The sequence below is a fragment of the Rhinolophus sinicus genome, linkage group LG02, assembly GCF_036562045.2.
Source record: "Rhinolophus sinicus isolate RSC01 linkage group LG02, ASM3656204v1, whole genome shotgun sequence".
NCBI classification, from domain to species: Eukaryota; Metazoa; Chordata; class Mammalia; order Chiroptera; family Rhinolophidae; genus Rhinolophus; species Rhinolophus sinicus.
Window position 1 is genome coordinate 122,447,631 of NC_133752.1, and position 20,031 is coordinate 122,467,661.

Consider the following 20,031-nt stretch of genomic DNA (forward strand, 5'->3'; position numbering starts at 1 on the left):
GGAGCCAGGAGGGCGGTGCAGGGTTAAGAAAGACAGTAGCCAAGAATAAAGTGTAAGCGGAGCCAAGGGACTCAAGCCTCCAGGACTGAGCCCAGAATGGAGCCAATGCATAGCTTTTATTAGTTAACGATGAGGAAGTAAAGCTTGTTAATCTCAAAGTCTGTGAGTTACGTGCCTGCTGGCTGTCTTCCTGAAAGTCCCAATTGCACTCCAGCACGTACTGTGCCTTCACATCCATGCACAACCCCAGGGAATGGAGTCATTGTTCTGAAACCATCCATTGAAGGGGAGTGATAGATATCATTCCACCAGGTCTCAGTTTGCTGAGGCATCCCCTCAAGGAAGCTTTACCGATATCTTTCCATCAGGCCTCAGTTTGCTGAGGCACTCCCTTGTGATATCCTGGGAAAGGCACGGGGGAATAAACATTTCGGCAGCTGTAAGAAAACAGTGTTTTCCATGGTTTTGTACTCGTTTACATTCCCACCAACAGTGGACAGGGGTCTCCTTTTCTACACATCCTCACCAGTATTTATCCCTTGGCTTTTTGATAATAGCCATCCTAATAGGTGTGGTATGATATTCTGGTTTTGATCTGCATTTCCCTCGTGGTTAGTGATATTGAACACCTTTTCATGTACCAGTTGACCATTTGCATACCTTCCTTGGACAAATGTTTATTCAGGCCCAAACCCATTTTGCGATAGGGTTATTTAGTTTTTTTGCTATTGAGCTGTAAGACTTCCTTATATATTTTGGTTATTAACCCCTTACCCGGTAAATGATTTGCAAATATTTTTTTCCTATTCCATTGGATGCCTTTTCATTTTGTTGATTGTTTCTTTAGTTCTGCAGAAGCATTTTAGTTAAATATAGTGCAATTTTGTGATTTTGCTTTAGTTCTTTGTGCCATATCCAAAAAATTATAGCCAAGACCAATGTCAAGGAGCTTTCCCTGTCTGTTTTCTTCGAGGAAATTTATGGTTTCAGGTCTTAATTTTAGGTTTTGAATCCATCTTCAGTTAACTTTTGTGAGAGGTGTAAAATAGGAGTCCAGTTTCAATTTTTGCATTTGAATATGCAGTTTTCTCAGCACCATTTATTGACAAGACTCCTTTTTCCTTACCAGATGTGTGTACAAGAGCCTTCAAGGGAGCTACTGACAAGTTAGTTTTATTATTGTAGTAAGCCAGAAGGAGAAGTTGGGGAAGTGTCCATCAGCTTCCCTGGTCTCTGGGAAGGATGTAGCTGGCCCTAGATGTGTGCTAAAATTAGATTTTGTACCCTCAGGAAACAGTTTATACAGTATGCAGTCAGATCCCTTTCAAAGAAAGACAGAGAGATGGGTGTTTTTGCCTGTTCCTTCTTCTCTGAGCACTGGGGTGATAGCCATGGCCTTTCTCACACCTTTTAGAAAATGCTTGTTTGCTAAGGTCCTTTGGGACTCAGGAATGCAAACCCAGTTGGCTATCGGAGACAGAGATCCAGGAGCCTGTCCCTTCGTGGCAACAGCAAAAGCTGAGGCACCAGACATGTCCCCAAGCTCTTTGCAGGAGGATGATGGCAACTTGGTTTTATTTTTGGAGCAGGCTGGAGGGTGAAGGTGGAGGAAGTGTCCTGCAGTCTCCCTGGTCTCTGGGAAGGATCCAAGCAGCACCTAGCCCAGTGTTAAAATTAGAAGTCAGAGCTCAAGCAGCAGCTGTACAATATGCAGATAGACTAGATGCCTTTCAGGGCAAGATTGGGAGATGGGCATTTTGGCCGCACTCTCTGTACTGAGCCCTGGGATTACAGCCAAGGCAAAGTGCTCTCATCCTGGTAAGGAAAGGACTGCTTTTCTGTTTACTATAGTCTCATAGGTCTCATGGACACAAGTCACATTGGCTTTCAGGGTCAGGTGTTTTGGGGGCCCTATCCCTTAGATGGGAGTCTTAAAAGTAAGGGCACCAGATATTCAGTCCAAATTATTTCTTCCTCAGGGTGACTGGGAGTTGGGCATTCCCTCCCAATGGTATGACATTGTTCCAGGGCTGGGTTTTATGGCAAGAGTGTGTCTCAGCCTTCCTACCTGTTTCACTGTGGATATTTTCTCATTTACTTGATGTGCAAGAGTTGCTCAGCTACTGTCTGGATTTCCTTCGGAAGGCATTGCTCCATGTGTAGTTGCATAATCCAGGCTGTCTATGGGAGGAGGAGATCAGGAGTCTTCTATAGCACCAACGTGGTCATCTCCAGAGCAACGCTGGATGTAAATCCAAGTCTCCCCAAGCTCAAATTATCCCAGCAGTGACTGGGGATCTCAAAAAGTATGACTACTAAACAAGGTTCTTGACTTGAAATCTCAAAATAACCTTAGAATATTTCTTCCTTCTTTCCTTCTACATTCAAGGACCAGTTTATGCTAGTTCTTTTTATGTGTCACAAATCCATTTCTTCCCATGTCCACTAGTACCATTTTCACTTAGGAATTTTTGTTTGTTTTCTTCTCACAAGGGATCTAAGAGACAGAGAAAAAAAAGAAAAAAGGAAGGAAGGAAGGAAGGAAGGAAGGAAGGAAGGAAGGAAGGAAGGAAGGAAGGAAGGGGAAAGAAAGAAAGAAAGAAAGAAAGAAAGAAAGAAAGAAAGAAAGAAAGAAAGAAAGAAAGAAAGAAAGAAAGAAAAGAAGACAGAAAAGGAAGAAAGAAAAGAAAAAAAGGATAATTTCCTCAAGCTGCCACTGTTAATGAAGATGAGCTTCACCATCTCAGAGTCTGTGTCGCTTCACATAAAGAAAAAACAGGTACATCTTCTAGATATCTGAGCTCATACCAAACCTTGTGACAGGTAATCTCTGAGTAGGGGCTTAAAAATCTGTAGAAAGTATATCCAGTACCTCTTATTATAAGAGAAAGAGTCCTTCTGATGCTAGTTCATTCATTCACAAAACAAATCCTTACTGACACTTTCCACGCCTTGTGCTCAACCTTGGGAATACAATGATTAATAAGAAAGACAAAATCTCTGTCCTCACAGAGCTTACATGTTCAAGGAGGGGGTGGTAGACTACAAACAATTAAGTAAATAAATGACTATACAAGTTCAAGTTACTCTGTGTGCTATACCGATACCTACCAGCCAAAGACCACCAGGACCACACTCACACAAAGTCACGCTTAGTGGTACTGGAGATCTCATTCTGGGGGACGTCATGGGGCCTCTCAATAGTAGGGTACAAGTAGAGACCTTGTGCAGAATTTGGGCTTGTGTTAGATGATTTGGAGAATATGAAGTCTGACAATTAAGTTCGTGAACTTGTTGCAACGATGTTACTAACCTTTTATTGATATCAGAGGGATTCTTCATTATGAATTTATACCAACTGGACAAACAGTTAACCAAGTTTATTATTTTTAAGTGCTGAAAAGGCTGCATGAAAAAATTAGACGACCTGAACTTTTCTCCAACAATTCATGGCTCTTGCATCATGACAATGCACCAGCTCACACGGCACTGTCTGTGAGGAAGTTTTCAGCCAGTAAACAAATAACTGTATTGGAACACCCTCCCTTCTCACCTGATCTGGCCCCCAATGACTTCCTACGAAGACAAAGGAAATATTGAAAAGAAGACATTTTGATGACACTCAGAACATCAAGGGTAATACGACAACAGGTCTGATGGCCATTCCAGAAAAAGAGTTCCAAAATTGCTTTGAAGGGTGGACTACACGCTGGCATCAATGTGCATAGCTTCCCAAGGGGAGTACTTCACAGGTGACCATAGTGATATTCAGCAGTGAGGTATGTAGCACTTTTTCTAGGATGAGTTTGTGAACTTAATTGTCCAACCTCATATTCCAGGAAGTGTGGGTTTTCTCCGGCTTAAGTGACAATGAGGGGAATTCTAGGATTGGGTATTACAGTAGTTTTTATCCAGGAGGTGCAAATGGAACAGAGTTAAAACAGTAGTTAGTAAAGAAGTAGCAGTCACTCAAATTATATGGAAAAGGAGCATGTTTGATCATTTTTGTGGTTTGCAGTGTTTTTGTTTCTGTTTTTGCTCAGACATGATTACAGAGTGGTCTTGTTTATAGGAGAATACCATGCACTAGCTGTTGGTGCCAGGCCAACTCCCAGGTGATGGCTGTCAATGGTTGCTTTTCTTTTTCAAATCTGAAGAAAAATAAAGCAAATTAAATGGAGATATTGACTCAGGGATAAATGTTAAGATACGGTGTTAAGAAAAGTCCTCATTGTACGTATGTATTTGCAGAGATCTGAATGATGTGGAGAAATAAACCACGGAAAGGCCTAGAGAAGATGGTAACAATCAAAATAATGGTTGAGATGTTGTACCAATGAGTCTGAAAAGTACAGTGTGTTAAATAAGTTAGAAATGCATTTATCTTTCAAGTGACAGCCTGGTTAGTCCAGGAGAGTGAGGCAGCTTTGCTCAAGGCCTTAAACTCTATTTATCAGTGCCATACTCAAGAGAATGATATCTACTTGTGTGGTTAAGATAAATTGGAATTTAAGACAAAAAAATGAGGAAAAATTAAAAATTTGGGGAATTAGATTTCTCTTTGTTTTAAAACAGCCACACGTTGTGCACATTTTTTCCTACTACACGTCCCATTATCTCCAACTTTGTCATTGCTAGTGACAAGAAAGGCTGCAAATGTGGCCTCTAGCTGGATGTCCTATATACTCAGGAAAAATAATTTTCTGCCAGAAGAACTTTCCAGAAAAGAGGTTACAGCAGCTTTAAAGGCTATGGAGCAGAAACAAGCCACATATGTTAAAGGAATTGCAAGAAGGACAATGTGACTGGAGGAGAATAAGTGAAACTAAATTGAGAAATAAGCAAATGCCAGATGGTTAAAGGGCTTCTAAGATAGAATTTGGGTTTTATTCAAAGTGCAATGGAAAGACATGGTTAGATGTTGAGAAGAGGTGTGTGGCATAATCTAATTAATATGTTTTAAAAACTGTATTCTGCTAGGTGAATGCAGATGGATAAAAATTATAACAGAGAGAGCAGCTGGGAAGAAATTGCCATAGTCCCAGGGACAGAACTTGTAGCTTAGGGCAGTAGTGGTGGATGTGGCCAGAAGTAGATGGATTTGAGATGTATTTTGAATGCAAAGCCAACAAAAGTTCTTAGTTGATGAAATGGTGGGTGTGTGTTAAAGAGAGGAGTTAAGAATGACTACTAGATTTTCAGGCTGACCATTTGCTGAGATGCGGCAGTGAAGGGGTAAGCCTCAGAAGAGAAGAGACACTTTCTCTATTGAAACGGAAAAGTGAGGGGTAAACGCAGGGTGGGTGTTACATTTGGTGGTAAGAAAAAGATGTAATTTTCTTATTTCTTTTAATTTTTAGTGAAGTAATTAGAAAGTCATCTGATGAAAATGAGGAGAATGACAAGTGTTGCATTTCAAAGAAGAAGAGAAGGTATAAAACAACTTTCAGTGAAAATTAGGGGGGGAAAAATGATCAGGCAAATGTAGTAAGAGTCCTGGGAAGTACAAAGAACCCACTTGGTGCGTGTGATGAGTTTTAAGTGGGACTTTTCAACAAGGTTGATTGCTTTTTTCCAGCTATGTTTAGCTTCTCAGGTGAGGTCAGAATCAGGGGGAGATTTCAGTTTAACAGTGTTTTTTCATAGGCTCATATAAGATAGGACAGTGAGTTCATCGTTACAAGTGAGTGATTTTAATTTTGGGTCATAGAATCTAGGCCAAGTAAATATCAAAGTGAGGGCATGAGTAGAAGGTAAAGAGTGAAAACAGATCAGGGGGAGGGCAATGGGATGAGATAGGAGAGATAATAAATGTTGGAGTAGGTGTGCTAGATTATGTTAACTGGAAAGAAAAGATTGTTTAAAGAGTAGAGTGCTTAAAATTGAGATTTTGGAGAGGTTTAACTCATTGGTAGTGGAAAGTTCTATGGTATGACCATGGAAGTGAATGGATGAGATGAAATGGATAAAATGTTTATTATTGGAAGTGAAGATGTCAGGAACCGGGAAAGAACATTATTGAATGGATCTTGTACATTTATGTGGAATTCTTCAAGGATAGTGAAGGAAGGAAGCAGTTAGGAGATCAGTAGTTGCTCAAAACACAGAAGGTTAGTGTGAAATTGCATCATGCTCTGTAGTTTTGAAAGAAAAAGGAAAAATGGTATGAAAGTGGCCAGAAGAACTATTAAATTTATGCTATTAATATGTTCCATGCATCATTTTAAACATTTTACATATATTGGACCATTTAATCCTCCTCCAAACCCCATTATTTTCCACATTTTGTGGCTGAGGTAACAGAGGTTATATAAGTTGACTAAGGTTGCTAGTGAATAATGGAGCTAAATCCAGACATTTTGACTCCAAAGTACGCACTCATAATCAATCACTCTGATATAGTTTCCTTCTTAGGATCACTTTCCTTCCTAGGATCACTGCTTTGGGCACTTTTTTAATGTTGAAACTAATACGATGGTGAAAGATGGTGGGGTGGTGGTTGTGAGAAGGCATGGTTTTATCACGAAAACTCAGAGGTCAGTGGGCTTCTCTTAAATCCTATGGAGTGGGGTTTAGCCTAAGGGAGAGGGTAATCTTATCAAAAGAACATGGAGTTCTAAAGGCTTCTTAATTCCAGAATAATTCATACCCGGATATTTTATTTCATAGATGACTATGGACTGAGTGGCAGCTCTGTGACAAGAGGTCTTAGATCCATATAAGAATGAGAGTCTAGGATGCCACTACTAATGGAATGTACCGGCTATGAGACCCACCGTAAGTATGCCTGGTCTTAAACAGAATATATGAGGAGTTATTTTAAGTATTCCTTTTGCCTCAAAATTTTCCTCTCAGTTGGGAACTATATTAGTCACATATAATCCTCAGTGAAGTTAAACATAAAGTTATCATTTACTAAATCAAGTGTGAGGGGGAAAAAGTCAATAAAGGGTAACTCTTCTAATAGATGAAAATCTGTGGAGAAGCATGTGGTTCTGATGGCTTATTATCTTTTTATTAACTATTAAGTTCATTTAACAGAAAAAGAAATTCAGTTGAAAATCATTCATTAAGCTAGGTATAATTATCGATAGTTCATTAATCATTCTTTTAATATGATCTTACCTCCGCATAGCTGAGAGATTCAGGAGTGAGTCTAGAAAAGAGCATGTATTTCTCTCAATTGAAAAAAAAAATCAGTCAAATAATAAAAGAAGTACTATTATTTTGTCTGGGGTTAATGATATGTAGGCTAGACTTTGCCATAGGACTGTTAAAATCTCTTACAATTTGGTTTAAAATGTCAAACATTTTGACTGTTTAAATAACCATTAAGTGCTTTACAAAATTACAAAACATTTTATGTGTGACTGAACATCTACTCCAATTATACACAACACATCATGCTCAAGATCTAAATTTATTTGAAAACATTTAGGCCAATTTACATTAATGCAGAAAAATCACATCCAATAAACCACAATTGTAGAGGAGACAAAATAATTATATTCTGACACATTTCCACACAAATGTAATTTGATATTTAATTAAAGAACGATAAGTCACAATCACATGTAAATAAAATATTTATCCATCTCAGTAGTAGTAAGACCCTCTTTTGAGTATGTAGGGTCTTCTGGGTTTATTCTCATATAGCTGGCGTTTCAGAATGTAAGGAATTTTTCTCTTTATTACTTCTTCCTTTTCATTTTTGTCATTTCCATCAAGAATATCTTCCTGAACTAACTGCAAGACAGACAAAATATGAATGAAACTTACATGCATGAAGTCTTCCATTTCAGAGTATTTTTCTACATTTTATCTCATTTGCTATTCTGACAGTAAAACCTTTGTGAATGAGATACATGAGGTCCAAAGCAATGAAGTGTTTTGTCTAAGGACAGAGATGACTATCAAATGGCTGAGAAAGAAGGAGAACGTGATTTTTCTGATTCTCTGTTCCGTTTTTCTTCCTAGTTCATCAGGCTGGCCTTGTTAAACATTTTCTTTATATGTCAAGATTATACACTAATATCCTCCAACTAAAGGAAAACACTTAATAAAACTTTGAGTATTTCAACTTATGTTAGACCAAAATGTTGTAAAAATATATCATAAATCAAAACGAATAGCTTTGACTCTAGTAAAACAAGATTGGCGTCAAAGGTCAACAATATTTTAAATTCAATTAAATTATTTACTGACTTGACTTGAAAGCCATCCCAAGATCAATTTCTCAGTCATAGAGAGGACACCTTGCTAACTTACTCATAGAAATTAACGTTTGTGAAAGCTAGGTATAAATGGTATGGGTCTCTTCAGACTGTGGTGCTTAATAATTAAAAGCAAGTTCAGATTCAGTAACTCAAGAGTGTTACTCTCCAGGTAGAATCTTGCCTAATATTTCATGGCGTATACCCCATTCTAAAATTAGTTTCAAACACTTTTTCTGATAATACTGTTCTTATTCAAAACTTTCAGCTAGCATAAAATATTTAAGAATTCCTTTTAGAGTTTTGCACATACTTTATGTGAAATTTAAAAAATGAATACTTAAGATAAGAATTGGATTCATTATTTGTTATTGTCTTTTAAATGTTGGGGTGACTATAACTAATACTGACAGAAGGCTAAGTTTTTAATCTTAATGCATATGCATTGAATCGTAACACAAAGTAGTACTTTATTTCAACCCATAGCTATTCAATTTGAGAGAAGGAAAAATAGCTACTGTCAGACAATCTAATTTCTTAATCTTTTGTTTCTCCCTGCATAGTCAGTCTGTAATTACTTGTACTGTGCTCTGAATGATATTATCATTTTATTTTAAATTACTCAGTAACATTTAAAATAGCAAAAATTCTAATCTCATGTGATTTTTCCGTATAACACTTCATTGAGTTATTTTTCTTTCCTGGATAAATAGAACATAATTAACATTCCGTAATGTAAAAGTCAGTATTTTTCAAGTGTTAATGACTTAATATTTTAAAGACTAAAAATTTAGCTGGAACTGGAATTTAGGGATGAATAGTCCAACAAGTAAAAATTAAAACTAGGTTTTTGGTTTTTCACCTAGAAAACATCTTTTGTTTATAAGTTAAAATAAACACTAGAAGTTCTGTTTTGCATTTCCTCTTCTCCACAGGGTATCTGTGATAGTTACAGAGATTGTTATTTAGCAGGGGTAGGCACCCTCAGGTCCCCAGTGTTGGTGTAAGCCCAGAATATAAATCATTAAGCACATTTCTCTTAGAGGGTAATCTGAAAGAAACGTTTCCCTTGTTGGGCAAATCTTTTTTAATTTTTTTTTTTTTTTTTTTTTTTTTTACTTTAAAGTCTCTTTCACTCTTCCAAACAAACATTCCCAAACCAAAGGTGGTGAGTCACCAGTGTCATATTTAATACAACAGATTCATCCAGTCCTTCACTGTAGTTCTGTATAATGGGATTTGGCTGTCTTGGCTATGGTGGCCCTGGTTTAGCTGCTAAGGATACCTGAAATCCACACATTCAATTGAAATTGAAATAAAATATATGGATATTTTAGATGCATTTGAATATATGTATATATATGATAGATGACATAGGACATATTATGTATTATATATGGTGCTTATATATGCATATAATATAATATATAACAATTTAAATATAATATATTATTTTAATGTAATATATTATATAACAAATTTTAATATATAATATATATTAAATTATATGGATTAATATATGCATTTGAATATATTAGGCAGAAGGATAAGGATGTATATTTATATTTATATATCCCTATCTTTCTGCCTAGTATATTCAAATACAAATGGAATCTTTAGTGTTTTGTGCTTGTTTATAGGTAAAACACATGACTTAGTCTTTCTAAGAAAACATTTTGAGTTCCCTATTTTGCTTAGGCACTGTACCATCACCACCACCAAAAGTTGCCATCTATTTCAGTACAATAAAAGCATGTGGATCTAATCTTCTTTAAGACATATCCCCCTTTTAAGGTTAAAGAAAAAAATATTTTGCTAAACTCCAAATATTTGAAAGACGCTCTGAAAACCTGAAAGAATGTTAACCTCAACATACGGTTTATTCTTCTTTAATATTTATAAGTCTTTCTGTTATGATAATGATCAGAATAAAAAACTTGGTACAAATGAGAGCTAACCATAATTATATGATATTTTGTTTTTGTTTTACCTCCCAGTGTTGAAAGGCCCTGCTGCGACAGATACTCCGGATCTGGTATATTGTCAACATTGCTTCCAAGCTAAAGCCATCTAAGGCAGCAGGAAATTTCCTTCTTGTCATAAGCTCTTCGTCATGAAACTCTCCTGCTTCCTCATCTTGGCTGTTCAGGTTATTTACAAGACTGCAAACACTCAGCAGTGTCATTTTCCAAGAGGGAACAATTGCCTTACTGGTCTGAAATACATATATTTAAAAAATGCATTTACAACTGAAATGAATAAGAAATAAATCTATGTTGTGATAAGCCATTACATTTTCGAGCCTAATTGTTACCCTAGACTAATAAATATACTGTCTTTAATTTAGTAACTTTATATCACAAATTTGAATAGTGCCAATACCTCATATTATCTATTTTAAAAAATGCAATAAAGTTATACGTACACATGCACACCTACATGGACAAAGGCAGAAAGAAAATATAAATGACAATAAGTAGAAATATATAATAAATATATATGTATACATCACAGATGAAAATATTAAAAATGCCATTCTCTTTTTACTGCACTGCGGTGTAGTGTCTAATGGAGCAAGGACTAAGATGATACTGATAGATTTAGACAATTACAATAGTAAGAGACCACTAATCTTTTTCAGACATTAAGAGGTGTCATAAGCAGTGTCACAGTTCACCCATTGATTTACAAATTATAATGTTTTCTAGAATTACCATTCTTTTCTAATAAGATCTTGTCAGAAACCATTATTACCATAATCTGCAACTTTCCTATGTACCAACAATAATCAATGAGAAAACATAAGGACTTAGGATAAACTAAATGTGAAATAATTAGTAAAAATTAACAAAAATGTCAAAGGGCATCAATGAAAGAAAGCATAAATTTTTCCCAGAGGCCATAAAAAATTTTTTGGAGGATCACAAAGGCATGATGGGAAGACTAAATAACAGTAGTATCAGGTGTCAATTCTCTCTGAATTACTCTCCAAATGTAATGCAATTGCAAATCAAAGTTCTAATTTGCAAAATATGGGGAGATTAAAAGTTAGAGGAGGGGACTTGGCAAAATAATTATGTTAATTTGGAAACATGAATGTGTGAGAATAACCAAGAAGAGATAGAAAAATAGAAAGGTAACGAGCAGGAACTTTACTAGATATTAAAATGTATTTTAATGCTTCACTAATCAAAGGAATGAATTAATAGAGCAAGAATAAACATAAATCTCAAGAGAAGATAATGTTCAAAAATAGATCCAAGTACATATGGGTGTGTAATGTATAGCAAAGTTTGCATTTGAAATCCTTGGAACTTAAATCTGGATTTAGATCTAGTTATAACTTTTCTTAACATATATTATAATAATATTCAGATGTATTAATATGAATAAAAATTAAATAGTGTGTAAATATGTAGAATTTATTTTATCAACCCCAAAAGATATCATTGAGCAAATACCCAAACTAGAATCCATAAACAAAAAGATAATTCTAAATACATAAATATGTAAATTATCCCTCTGGAAAAATAACAGCCTGAACTAAAATTGAAAGCAATCTATACTGTAAAAGCTGCCACTAAATGTTAATATCCTTAACACTGATGGAACACTTCAAAAAGAAGGTGGTGAATACCCAAATTAAAAACAAAACAAACAAACAAACAAACAAACAAAAAACTAAACTAAACATTTTAAAAATTGGATAAGTAGTATGAACAGACTAGTCACAGAATCTCTTATCAAAGAAGAAATATATAAAAGAAACATGTGAAATTATGTTCAGCTTGGCTACCATTAGATCTGAAGACTTTAAACTGAAGACTTTAAAAAGTACAAGTACACTCAGTGGTGTACTTATGGGAACATGTGGACACAGACACTTCCTTACCTAAATGTTGGTCTGGGTGCAGATTGGCATAATTTCTTGAAGGGTGTTTTGGCAATATGTATTAAAATTGCAAATGTACATATCCTTTGATTATGATATTATCCTAAAGACAGGCAAATCTAAGTACAAAGATGTTCACTATAATGTTTTCAACAGTTTAGAAATCCTTTCAACTACTCCCCTTGCATATGATTATGTAGCCATTGTTTGAAATTTTCTGCTATGAAAACTGAGAGGAAATATTGTGTGACAACAATATCTAATGTCCCTCCAACGAATGGGGTACTATAATATTTCATTGGGAAAGCTCTTTAGAGATCATCTAACTGAGTAGTTTTCTAGGGAGGGTGTATTCCTTAGAACACTAGTTCTGCACTCTATTTTTTTGACAAAAGCAGTTCCATTGTCAAGTAAATTGGAAAACTTGAATTTAAAGAAACTTTAAAGGCTCTTTACTTGCACATATTCATTGTAACTTTTCAGTGGTGCCAATACAGTTCCAATGTTTCCCAAACTAATTTGAGCACAGAAGGCTTTATTCATAAAGTATCTGTCAGGCCTAGTGTTATCTGATTATTTTTGGATGGGAAAACTGAGTTAACCTTGTTCCCTTCTGCCAGTTAAAATAGGCACTACATCACTCAACTGTTTAATGTTACATTAACTCACCCCTGTCATCTCTAGGAAGCACAGCAGAGAAAGCATTCTTGACCAAAAGATGTCTGAGTAGACATGTATTTGAAAACATTTTGTACAAGGTTTAAACTGTTTCACTCAGGAAACTAACCAAGACCCTCTCCTCAACTAAATCTGAGTCAGACTCCTCTGAGCCCTCTTCTTGATTAGGTCTGAACCTTGGATTCTGTCCTTGTTCTATTTAGTCATGTTTTAGCAAAAATCCTGCTAGAATTAGTGACAATGCCTCACCCTTGGTATCTGATCACTTAGAAATATCTGATGCTGGATCAATTTTCCACCCTCAATATCAGAATCCTGTTGAGTTGTCTTGGAAAAATCCTCCTAGCCTTAATGTTTCCTCTTAGTAATTTTCCATCCACTGACTCCCCCCACTCCTTAGCTGTAAATCCACATTTGTCTTTGTTGTATTCAGAGTTGAGTCCAATCTCTGCAAAATCCACAGTGCAGTAGTCTTCCTTACTATCTTTAATAAGTGTTATGAATTTTTTCTTTAACAATAAACATTCTTATTAAATTATTGTATACAAATGTTTATAATAGACCTAAGCCTGTAGATAAGAAAGTTAGAATATTGTCTCCTCTTGTTTTTAAGATGAAGAAAACAAGAATATCTGTGGTTCCTACTTACCATTATTTGATTTAACTTTCTAATACTGAATAAGGTCCCAGTCAAATTTCGATTGCTTTAATAAATCAATATGACTAATAATCACTACCTGTAATATACTGAACTCAAATGAGTTCAGCACATGGTAAATTCAAACATTTCACTAAATTGAAAATAAAGTCGTCTGGGGTGGAGCTCTACAGCTTTTATAGTTGAATACGAAAGGTGAGGGTTAATAATGAAGCCTAGATTTCCACTGCTAATTCATAAATATTTATTAAATTCCTACTGTATACAAGGCATTGACTTTGATCATAGAAAATTAAAATATTCCAGCAGTTTTTCAGAGCCTTAACCAAACATAGTGTTAGGTTCTCTTTCTTTATAAACTATACCAAACTCAAGTAAACATAATTCTACTTATATAGTAAGGATAGTTGCACCAAAAACAAGCTCGTCCAATTAGGGAAGACAAACCTAAGGTGTCAAGACCTGAGTTGGTGCTTTGCTTCAGAAATTAGCAGGGGCTTTGAGCACTGCTTTCTTACCTTAACAACAGTTGAGTCTTCAGCCTTGGTCTCCCAGTGTTATAACAGTGATTTCACCAGGTGACTGCCTCGCTTCAAGATTTGGTTTTCTTTGAGAAACATCTTTTGGTTGAAAACCTTGTTCCCTAACTCTACATTTAGATAGCATTGATTGACTCATTCTGGACAAATCAATATAGTGTGATAGTATGGTGACAGGTATATCCTAATTGAGAATTTTTTTCCCCTAGTACAGGTTGGGATTTAGGAATCTTGCTTTCAAGACCTCTAAGCGAGGAATAATAGGGTCCAGTATACAAAGTTTCATTTGATTCAATAAAAACAATGAGCAGGTACAGATAACACTCCTGTTATAGGAATAATTTAAATCCAGGCATGGATTTAATGTAAATGTCTTGGAGGTCATTAATCCAACACCAGCATTTGTCCATCCATGGATGAATGGATGGGGAGGAGCTGATATATATATATATATATATATATATATATATATATATATATATATACACACATACATACACACAATGGAATATATAATGGGTTCTCGTCATCTGAGTTGGCATGGATAGACCTGGAAGGTATTGTGCTGAGTGGAGTATGTCAGACAGAGAAATACAGATGCAATGTGATTTTGCTTATATGTGGAATCTAAAGAACAAAATAAACAAACAAAACAGAAACAAACTCATAGATACAGAGAACATTTTGATGGTTGTTAGATGGGAGGGGTGTTGGGGGACAGGGTAAAAATGGGGAAAGGGTTAAGAAGTACAAATTGGTTATTACAAAATAGTCATCGGAATATAAAGTAAAACATAGGAAATATAGTAAATAATATGGTAATAATTATGTATAGTGCCAGGTGGGTACTAGACTAGTCTGGGAATCAATTTTCAAATTATATAAATGTCTAATTACTATGTTGTACACCTGAAATTAACATACAGCAATATTGAATGTCAAGTGTAATTGAAAAATTTTAAAAGCAGGGAAAAAGGTGAGGGGTAATAAGAGGTCCAAATTTCCAGGTATAAAGCAAATAAGTCATGGAGATGTAATGTACAGAATAGAGAATATAATCAATGATACTGTGACAGCATAATTCAATATCAGATTGTTGCTGGACTTATCACAGAGATCCCTTCTTTAGATAGATAGATAGATGTTGAATAACTATGGTGTACACCTGAAACTAATATTGTATATTAACTATATTTTTTATAAAAATCTTTAAAAAATAATAAAGAAATGGAGGCAAGCTCTTGCTTAAAAGCAAATAATTCTTAAGTCACAGTTGTTGGATTAGATCTCAAAGCTTGTGTTTGCCAGTCTACTGCTATTTATACTCTACCACATTTCTTTCATGTATTGTCATGAACTTTCATTTTTCATTTAGGAACTCCATTTTACTCTCCCCAATGTAATAAAAAAAAGGCAAAAATGTCACTTAGTTTTCATTTATGTATTTAACATGAGGACAATATACCTTTCATCATACACAATTTGATAAGAATGGAAATGGGATTCTTTTAAACACATGTACATGTCCACATAAATAATATGTGACTATTTAATTAAAGTTACAATATACTGATTGATAGTCACTATAATTTCTTTCCCTGTCACATCAACACCCTTAACTCCTTTGAACTCAAGGAAAAGTTTCTCAAGAAAGGAAATGCCTCCCAATGAACTTTTCAGTCATGATGGGAAGTTATTACTATAGGAAAAGGACACCATGTTTATAATGAGAGTTCATATGTTTTTCAATCCTGGTTAAAGAAAAGAAAAAGTTACCTTTGATGTGTGCATATTGGTCAATAAATCTCCTTCTAACGCTTTCATTTCCTCTTCTGAATCTGAGTAAAATCAAAACCATATGTTTACTATATAATCACATATCATATAATTATATTGTAACCTGGAGATTTTAGATTAATCTCAAAAATAAATTTAGTCTTAGAGGCTTATCATCTTTCCTCTATTCAACTTAAAATAGTATTCAGAAAAAAATATATAGCTTTACTTCAGGCTAATAGGTAGCTAAATAAGAAGCACTTCTAAGAAAATAAACACGTGATTATATGCCAAAAAGGCTATTGACTATTTAGAGTTGTTTAATCTTTAAATCTCAGAATTTAAAAAAAAAAAAGAAAGATTAGATCATATAATCGAAGTCATCAAATATGCTGGTAAACTTTCAACAATAGTTTACATATATAGAATATATGCATAATGATATATAAAAACACAACATAATGAAAAGATGTGTACTACAGACATTTTAAGAAAACAACAAAAAAACAAAGAGAATTGCTTAGTGATAATTTTAGAATAAGACATTTAGATTTAAGTTGAACTGCTATTTTACAAAACAGACTTTGAAGAATTTGTTTTCTACTTTAACCAAGAATTTAGAAGTATGTGTATTTAGTGATTTTATCATAGTCCATTAAGGAAATCATTTAAGCAAAAGTGGAGATGTCTATCAATCTTGTTTTAGAATATCCTTTCCAGTTTCCTCTAATGGATATTCTATAGAGAAGAAAAATTAAGAAAATACTATAAGGTGGTAAAAATAAAGTTATAGAACATTGTAATAAGATGATTTAATTCAAACTCACTGATCTATATGTCATGAAAAAAAGCAGAAGTTAAAATGACTCACTTGTCCTTGCGCAACATACTCTTATTAAAAGGAAGTGTCACACTTGAAGAAACCATTTGTCAAGTTGTATCTAGGAATCAAGTCACACCAGAGATCTTTTTCTCCTATTTTAGGGGTCCAATCTTTTTTTCAAAAGGAATAAAAAATTCCTTTAGCCATTTATAAAAAATGTATACCAAAATCCTCAGAAATTTTGGCTTATCACAGCAAGAAGTTTCAAGATTTAATAAGGTATTTAATCTATAACCCAGTTTTTCTCACATGTATTAAGTATACTTCTAACCTCATGTAACTATTAGATAAACCCATAACTGTAGAAAATTTGGTATTTATTTCATTAAAATATTTACAAAGTTAGAAGTTCAAGGTAGTTGTTTTAAAGATCAAAATAAATTTAAAATTTTGCTAAATAACGTATCTTCTGATAGATTTAATTTCATAATTTAAATAAATTACAGCAGGAGTTTGAATTAAACATTTCAATGTCATATTTATAAAACAAAAATGTATAAAACAGGTTAAATGATTTTTCCTGCAATTATTCCCTGTTTTCTTTTTAATTTTGATGTGAAAATTTAATTATTTTTAAACATCAATTGAAGTATATTACAGTCATTGTATTTCATGTTACTCTTCTAAATTTAAATCTTATTTTCAACATGAAAAATTGCTAGATATTTAGCAATAAATAGTTTCTCCTTAATTATCACATGGAAAACAGTCTATAGATAATTTTCATTAGTATCAAAATGCCAATTTTCCAAATGCATTTTGTATCAACTTAAATGACTTGCAACCAAATAAAATAATTAAATTAATGAGATGTGTATTTGTCACATAGAAAGACTATATAAAATATATTCTCAAGAAAGATGGGATATTTTCATATTTTTATAGAAATAATTTTCTATAAATAATGCTTCATTCATTTATTCATTAATCATCATTTTTTGCATTGCTATCTTAACACACAGTTAAGAAAAATAATTTGGAGGAGGAAAAAACCACTTTGAATGAAATGGGTTTTAATTATGGGTTTTTATTTTGACAGACATCACCTCTGTACTCCTGCTTAGATACATAGTGACCCATCTAGTTGAAGTTTCATGTTTTTTGTTTGTTTGTTTTCCCCCTCTAGTAGTTACATTCTATAGCAGGGCATAAAGTGTTTCATTGAAATCCCTTTGGTTGCCTTGCAGATTTTAAAACAGAAAACAAACCTCTCAGTTTTTGTAATCTTAAAGACAGAAAAAGAAATATTCAGTGTCTATCACTAAAATGCAAATCTAGAATAAGGAAGAAACGCTTCTCCCTGGATACATTAATGTAAGTAGCAACACACTGCAAAAAAAAAGGAAAAATAAACCACTTGAGGGAGTTGTGAAAAGCAGCTGCTGCGCTTACCTGAGCACAGGCTCCAGGAGCTGAAAGCCAGGAGCATCATGCATACCAGCTGGAGTTTCATTCCTGCCATCATCTCCTTGAGATTTCTAGTGAGCCAAGTCCATAAACGGCAGAGACTCGCTGAACAGGGAGACTCTCTCTAGTGCTTCCTCCTGCCTTCAGCTGACTTTGACTGAACTATGAGAGATGCTCTGGCCATCCCCTATATATATATGTGTGTATATATGCAGGAGGATGATGTCATGATAGTACAGGGATTACCTTTTCAGGATGTACCCTCCCTTCATCCTCATCCCTCTCCTCCTCTCCCCACTTCCTCCTCCCCTTTTCCTTTGCCCCCTCTCTCCTCTCCCACTTCTGAACCTGGACTGAAAGTAACATCTTCCCTAATTGCCACTGCTACTCCAGATTTCTGACTCACAGAAAGAGTCATTCAAAAGCAATTCCATAGAGAGCATACTGGAAAAGAACTTGCAGTACCATTCTCTCTATTTCCTCTCGTTCCTTGACTCCAAGAAGTCATTTTGATTTTGTGAAGCATGTGATCTGTTATTTCTAAAATAAGCAACATCTCCAGGATGAATGCATGAACTCAGTGATTCTGTAGGTTTGAAAGTTCTTCAAGAGTTAGGACTCCTTTCTGATAACTCACACTTTTGAGCAAATAATTTGTAGTTTTGGGACTAATACAGGTCTTAGAAAATATATGCTAAAAGAAGGAAGAAAGTGAAAGATAAGCAAGGAATTCGTTACAATATTGGTGTTAAGCAAATAACTTTGATAAAGGAAAATAAAACAATTAAAAAGTACTAGCAGCTCTAAGGAATAGGACATTTTTCTGCTAACAACTTGAAAAAATTTTATTTTAAGTAACTGGGAGAATGACTGAAATATGTATGCTTACTTTTGATTAAATGTTGTAGAAAAACAATTTCAGGTTTATAAAGTCCAATTATAAATTATTTAGGTATTAGCAGGTGGAAAATGTATTATTGTGTCACTGCTTGCTGTTTTCTTGATACTTTCTTATTTTTCGGTCATTCTTTATGTTATATCCTATTCACTGTTGTTTCCTTCTCACCGTTTTTCACCATTGCACTAGATTTCTTTCCCTGTTATAGTCATAAAAATTAGATTATACTGCCGGAAATGAGACAATCTTAAATAACCAGCATTCACCAAAGTGACATTTCTCAGACAATATGTTTAAGTATTTCAGAAGTTAAAATGATACTCATTCCCTCTCTAAATTCTCAGAAGAAAATTGCTTATAATGTCTTTTGGAGTGAAGCTTTCTTCTCATATTAACTATTTCATGATGCGTGGAATGATCTGAAAAAAGTATGCTGTCAGGGATGTGAAGATTTGAAGATAAAAGTGCCTGAGACTTGTTCACTTTTACATATGTCAATTATGCAGTATCAATCAAGAAAAGATTGATTTCTATAGAGGTGATTTATATTAAATGGATTGACATCTATAGAGTTGATTTGTATTATATGATATATGTCTATGAGATTAATGTCTGCATTTTGCCCTGAACTTAAAGAAATGAGTTGACTTGAAACATTTAAGAATTATTTAAATTAGCAGTCATTCATATAATTTAATGTTCAGAAATTTAACAATAGCTGATGTTTTCATTACTTTCAGTTTGTTTTACAAACTTACGTAGAATACAATATTGAACATTACTCACTTGAGGAAAGTTTTATATAACGGGTAATTGACAAAGAAACGTGACATATGTCTACATTTTTTTGCTTTCGTGCCACGAGGTGGCGCAATAGAAGTTTAAAAAGGCTTTGTTTTCACTTAATTGATCACTGTAGAATTCTGAGGATTATACTTAATTTCTTCTGTCAGAGCATTTTTGTGATAGAATCCTTTTAAAGCCACTTGTGACAAATTATATATTCTTTACATGGTAATTAAATTAGTTGTTTTATCTGCTTTTGAATTTAAATACAAAGAATAATCTTTTTAAGTGTGTGATAGAG

At 34.3% G+C, this 20,031-nt stretch overlaps 1 protein-coding gene across 1 annotated transcript; it reads right to left on the reverse strand.

The window, feature by feature from the left end:
* Nucleotides 1-7,401: 7,401 nt before the first annotated feature.
* NTS (neurotensin) lies at nucleotides 7,402-18,229 on the reverse strand. The gene is made up of 4 exons (XM_019754922.2): nucleotides 18,032-18,229; nucleotides 15,757-15,818; nucleotides 10,204-10,428; nucleotides 7,402-7,746 (listed from the first exon to the last, which is right to left on the reverse strand). Exons 1-4 carry the CDS (start codon nucleotides 18,102-18,104, stop codon nucleotides 7,597-7,599), a joined length of 510 nt encoding a protein of 169 aa, XP_019610481.1. The 5' UTR covers nucleotides 18,105-18,229; the 3' UTR covers nucleotides 7,402-7,596.
* Between the last annotated feature and the right edge of the window lie 1,802 nt (nucleotides 18,230-20,031).

Excerpts from the sequence above, each read along its gene's own strand:
- NTS (XM_019754922.2), bottom strand. The coding sequence starts at position 18,104 with ATGATGGCAGGAATGAAACTCCAGCTGGTATGCATGATGCTCCTGGCT. Across the intron at positions 15,819-18,031 it reads CTCCTGGAGCCTGTGCTCAG|ATTCAGAAGAGGAAATGAAA; the intron begins GTAAGCGCAGCA and ends GATTTTACTCAG. Across the intron at positions 7,747-10,203 it reads GGGCCTTTCAACACTGGGAG|TTAGTTCAGGAAGATATTCT; the intron begins GTAAAACAAAAA and ends TCTGTCTTGCAG.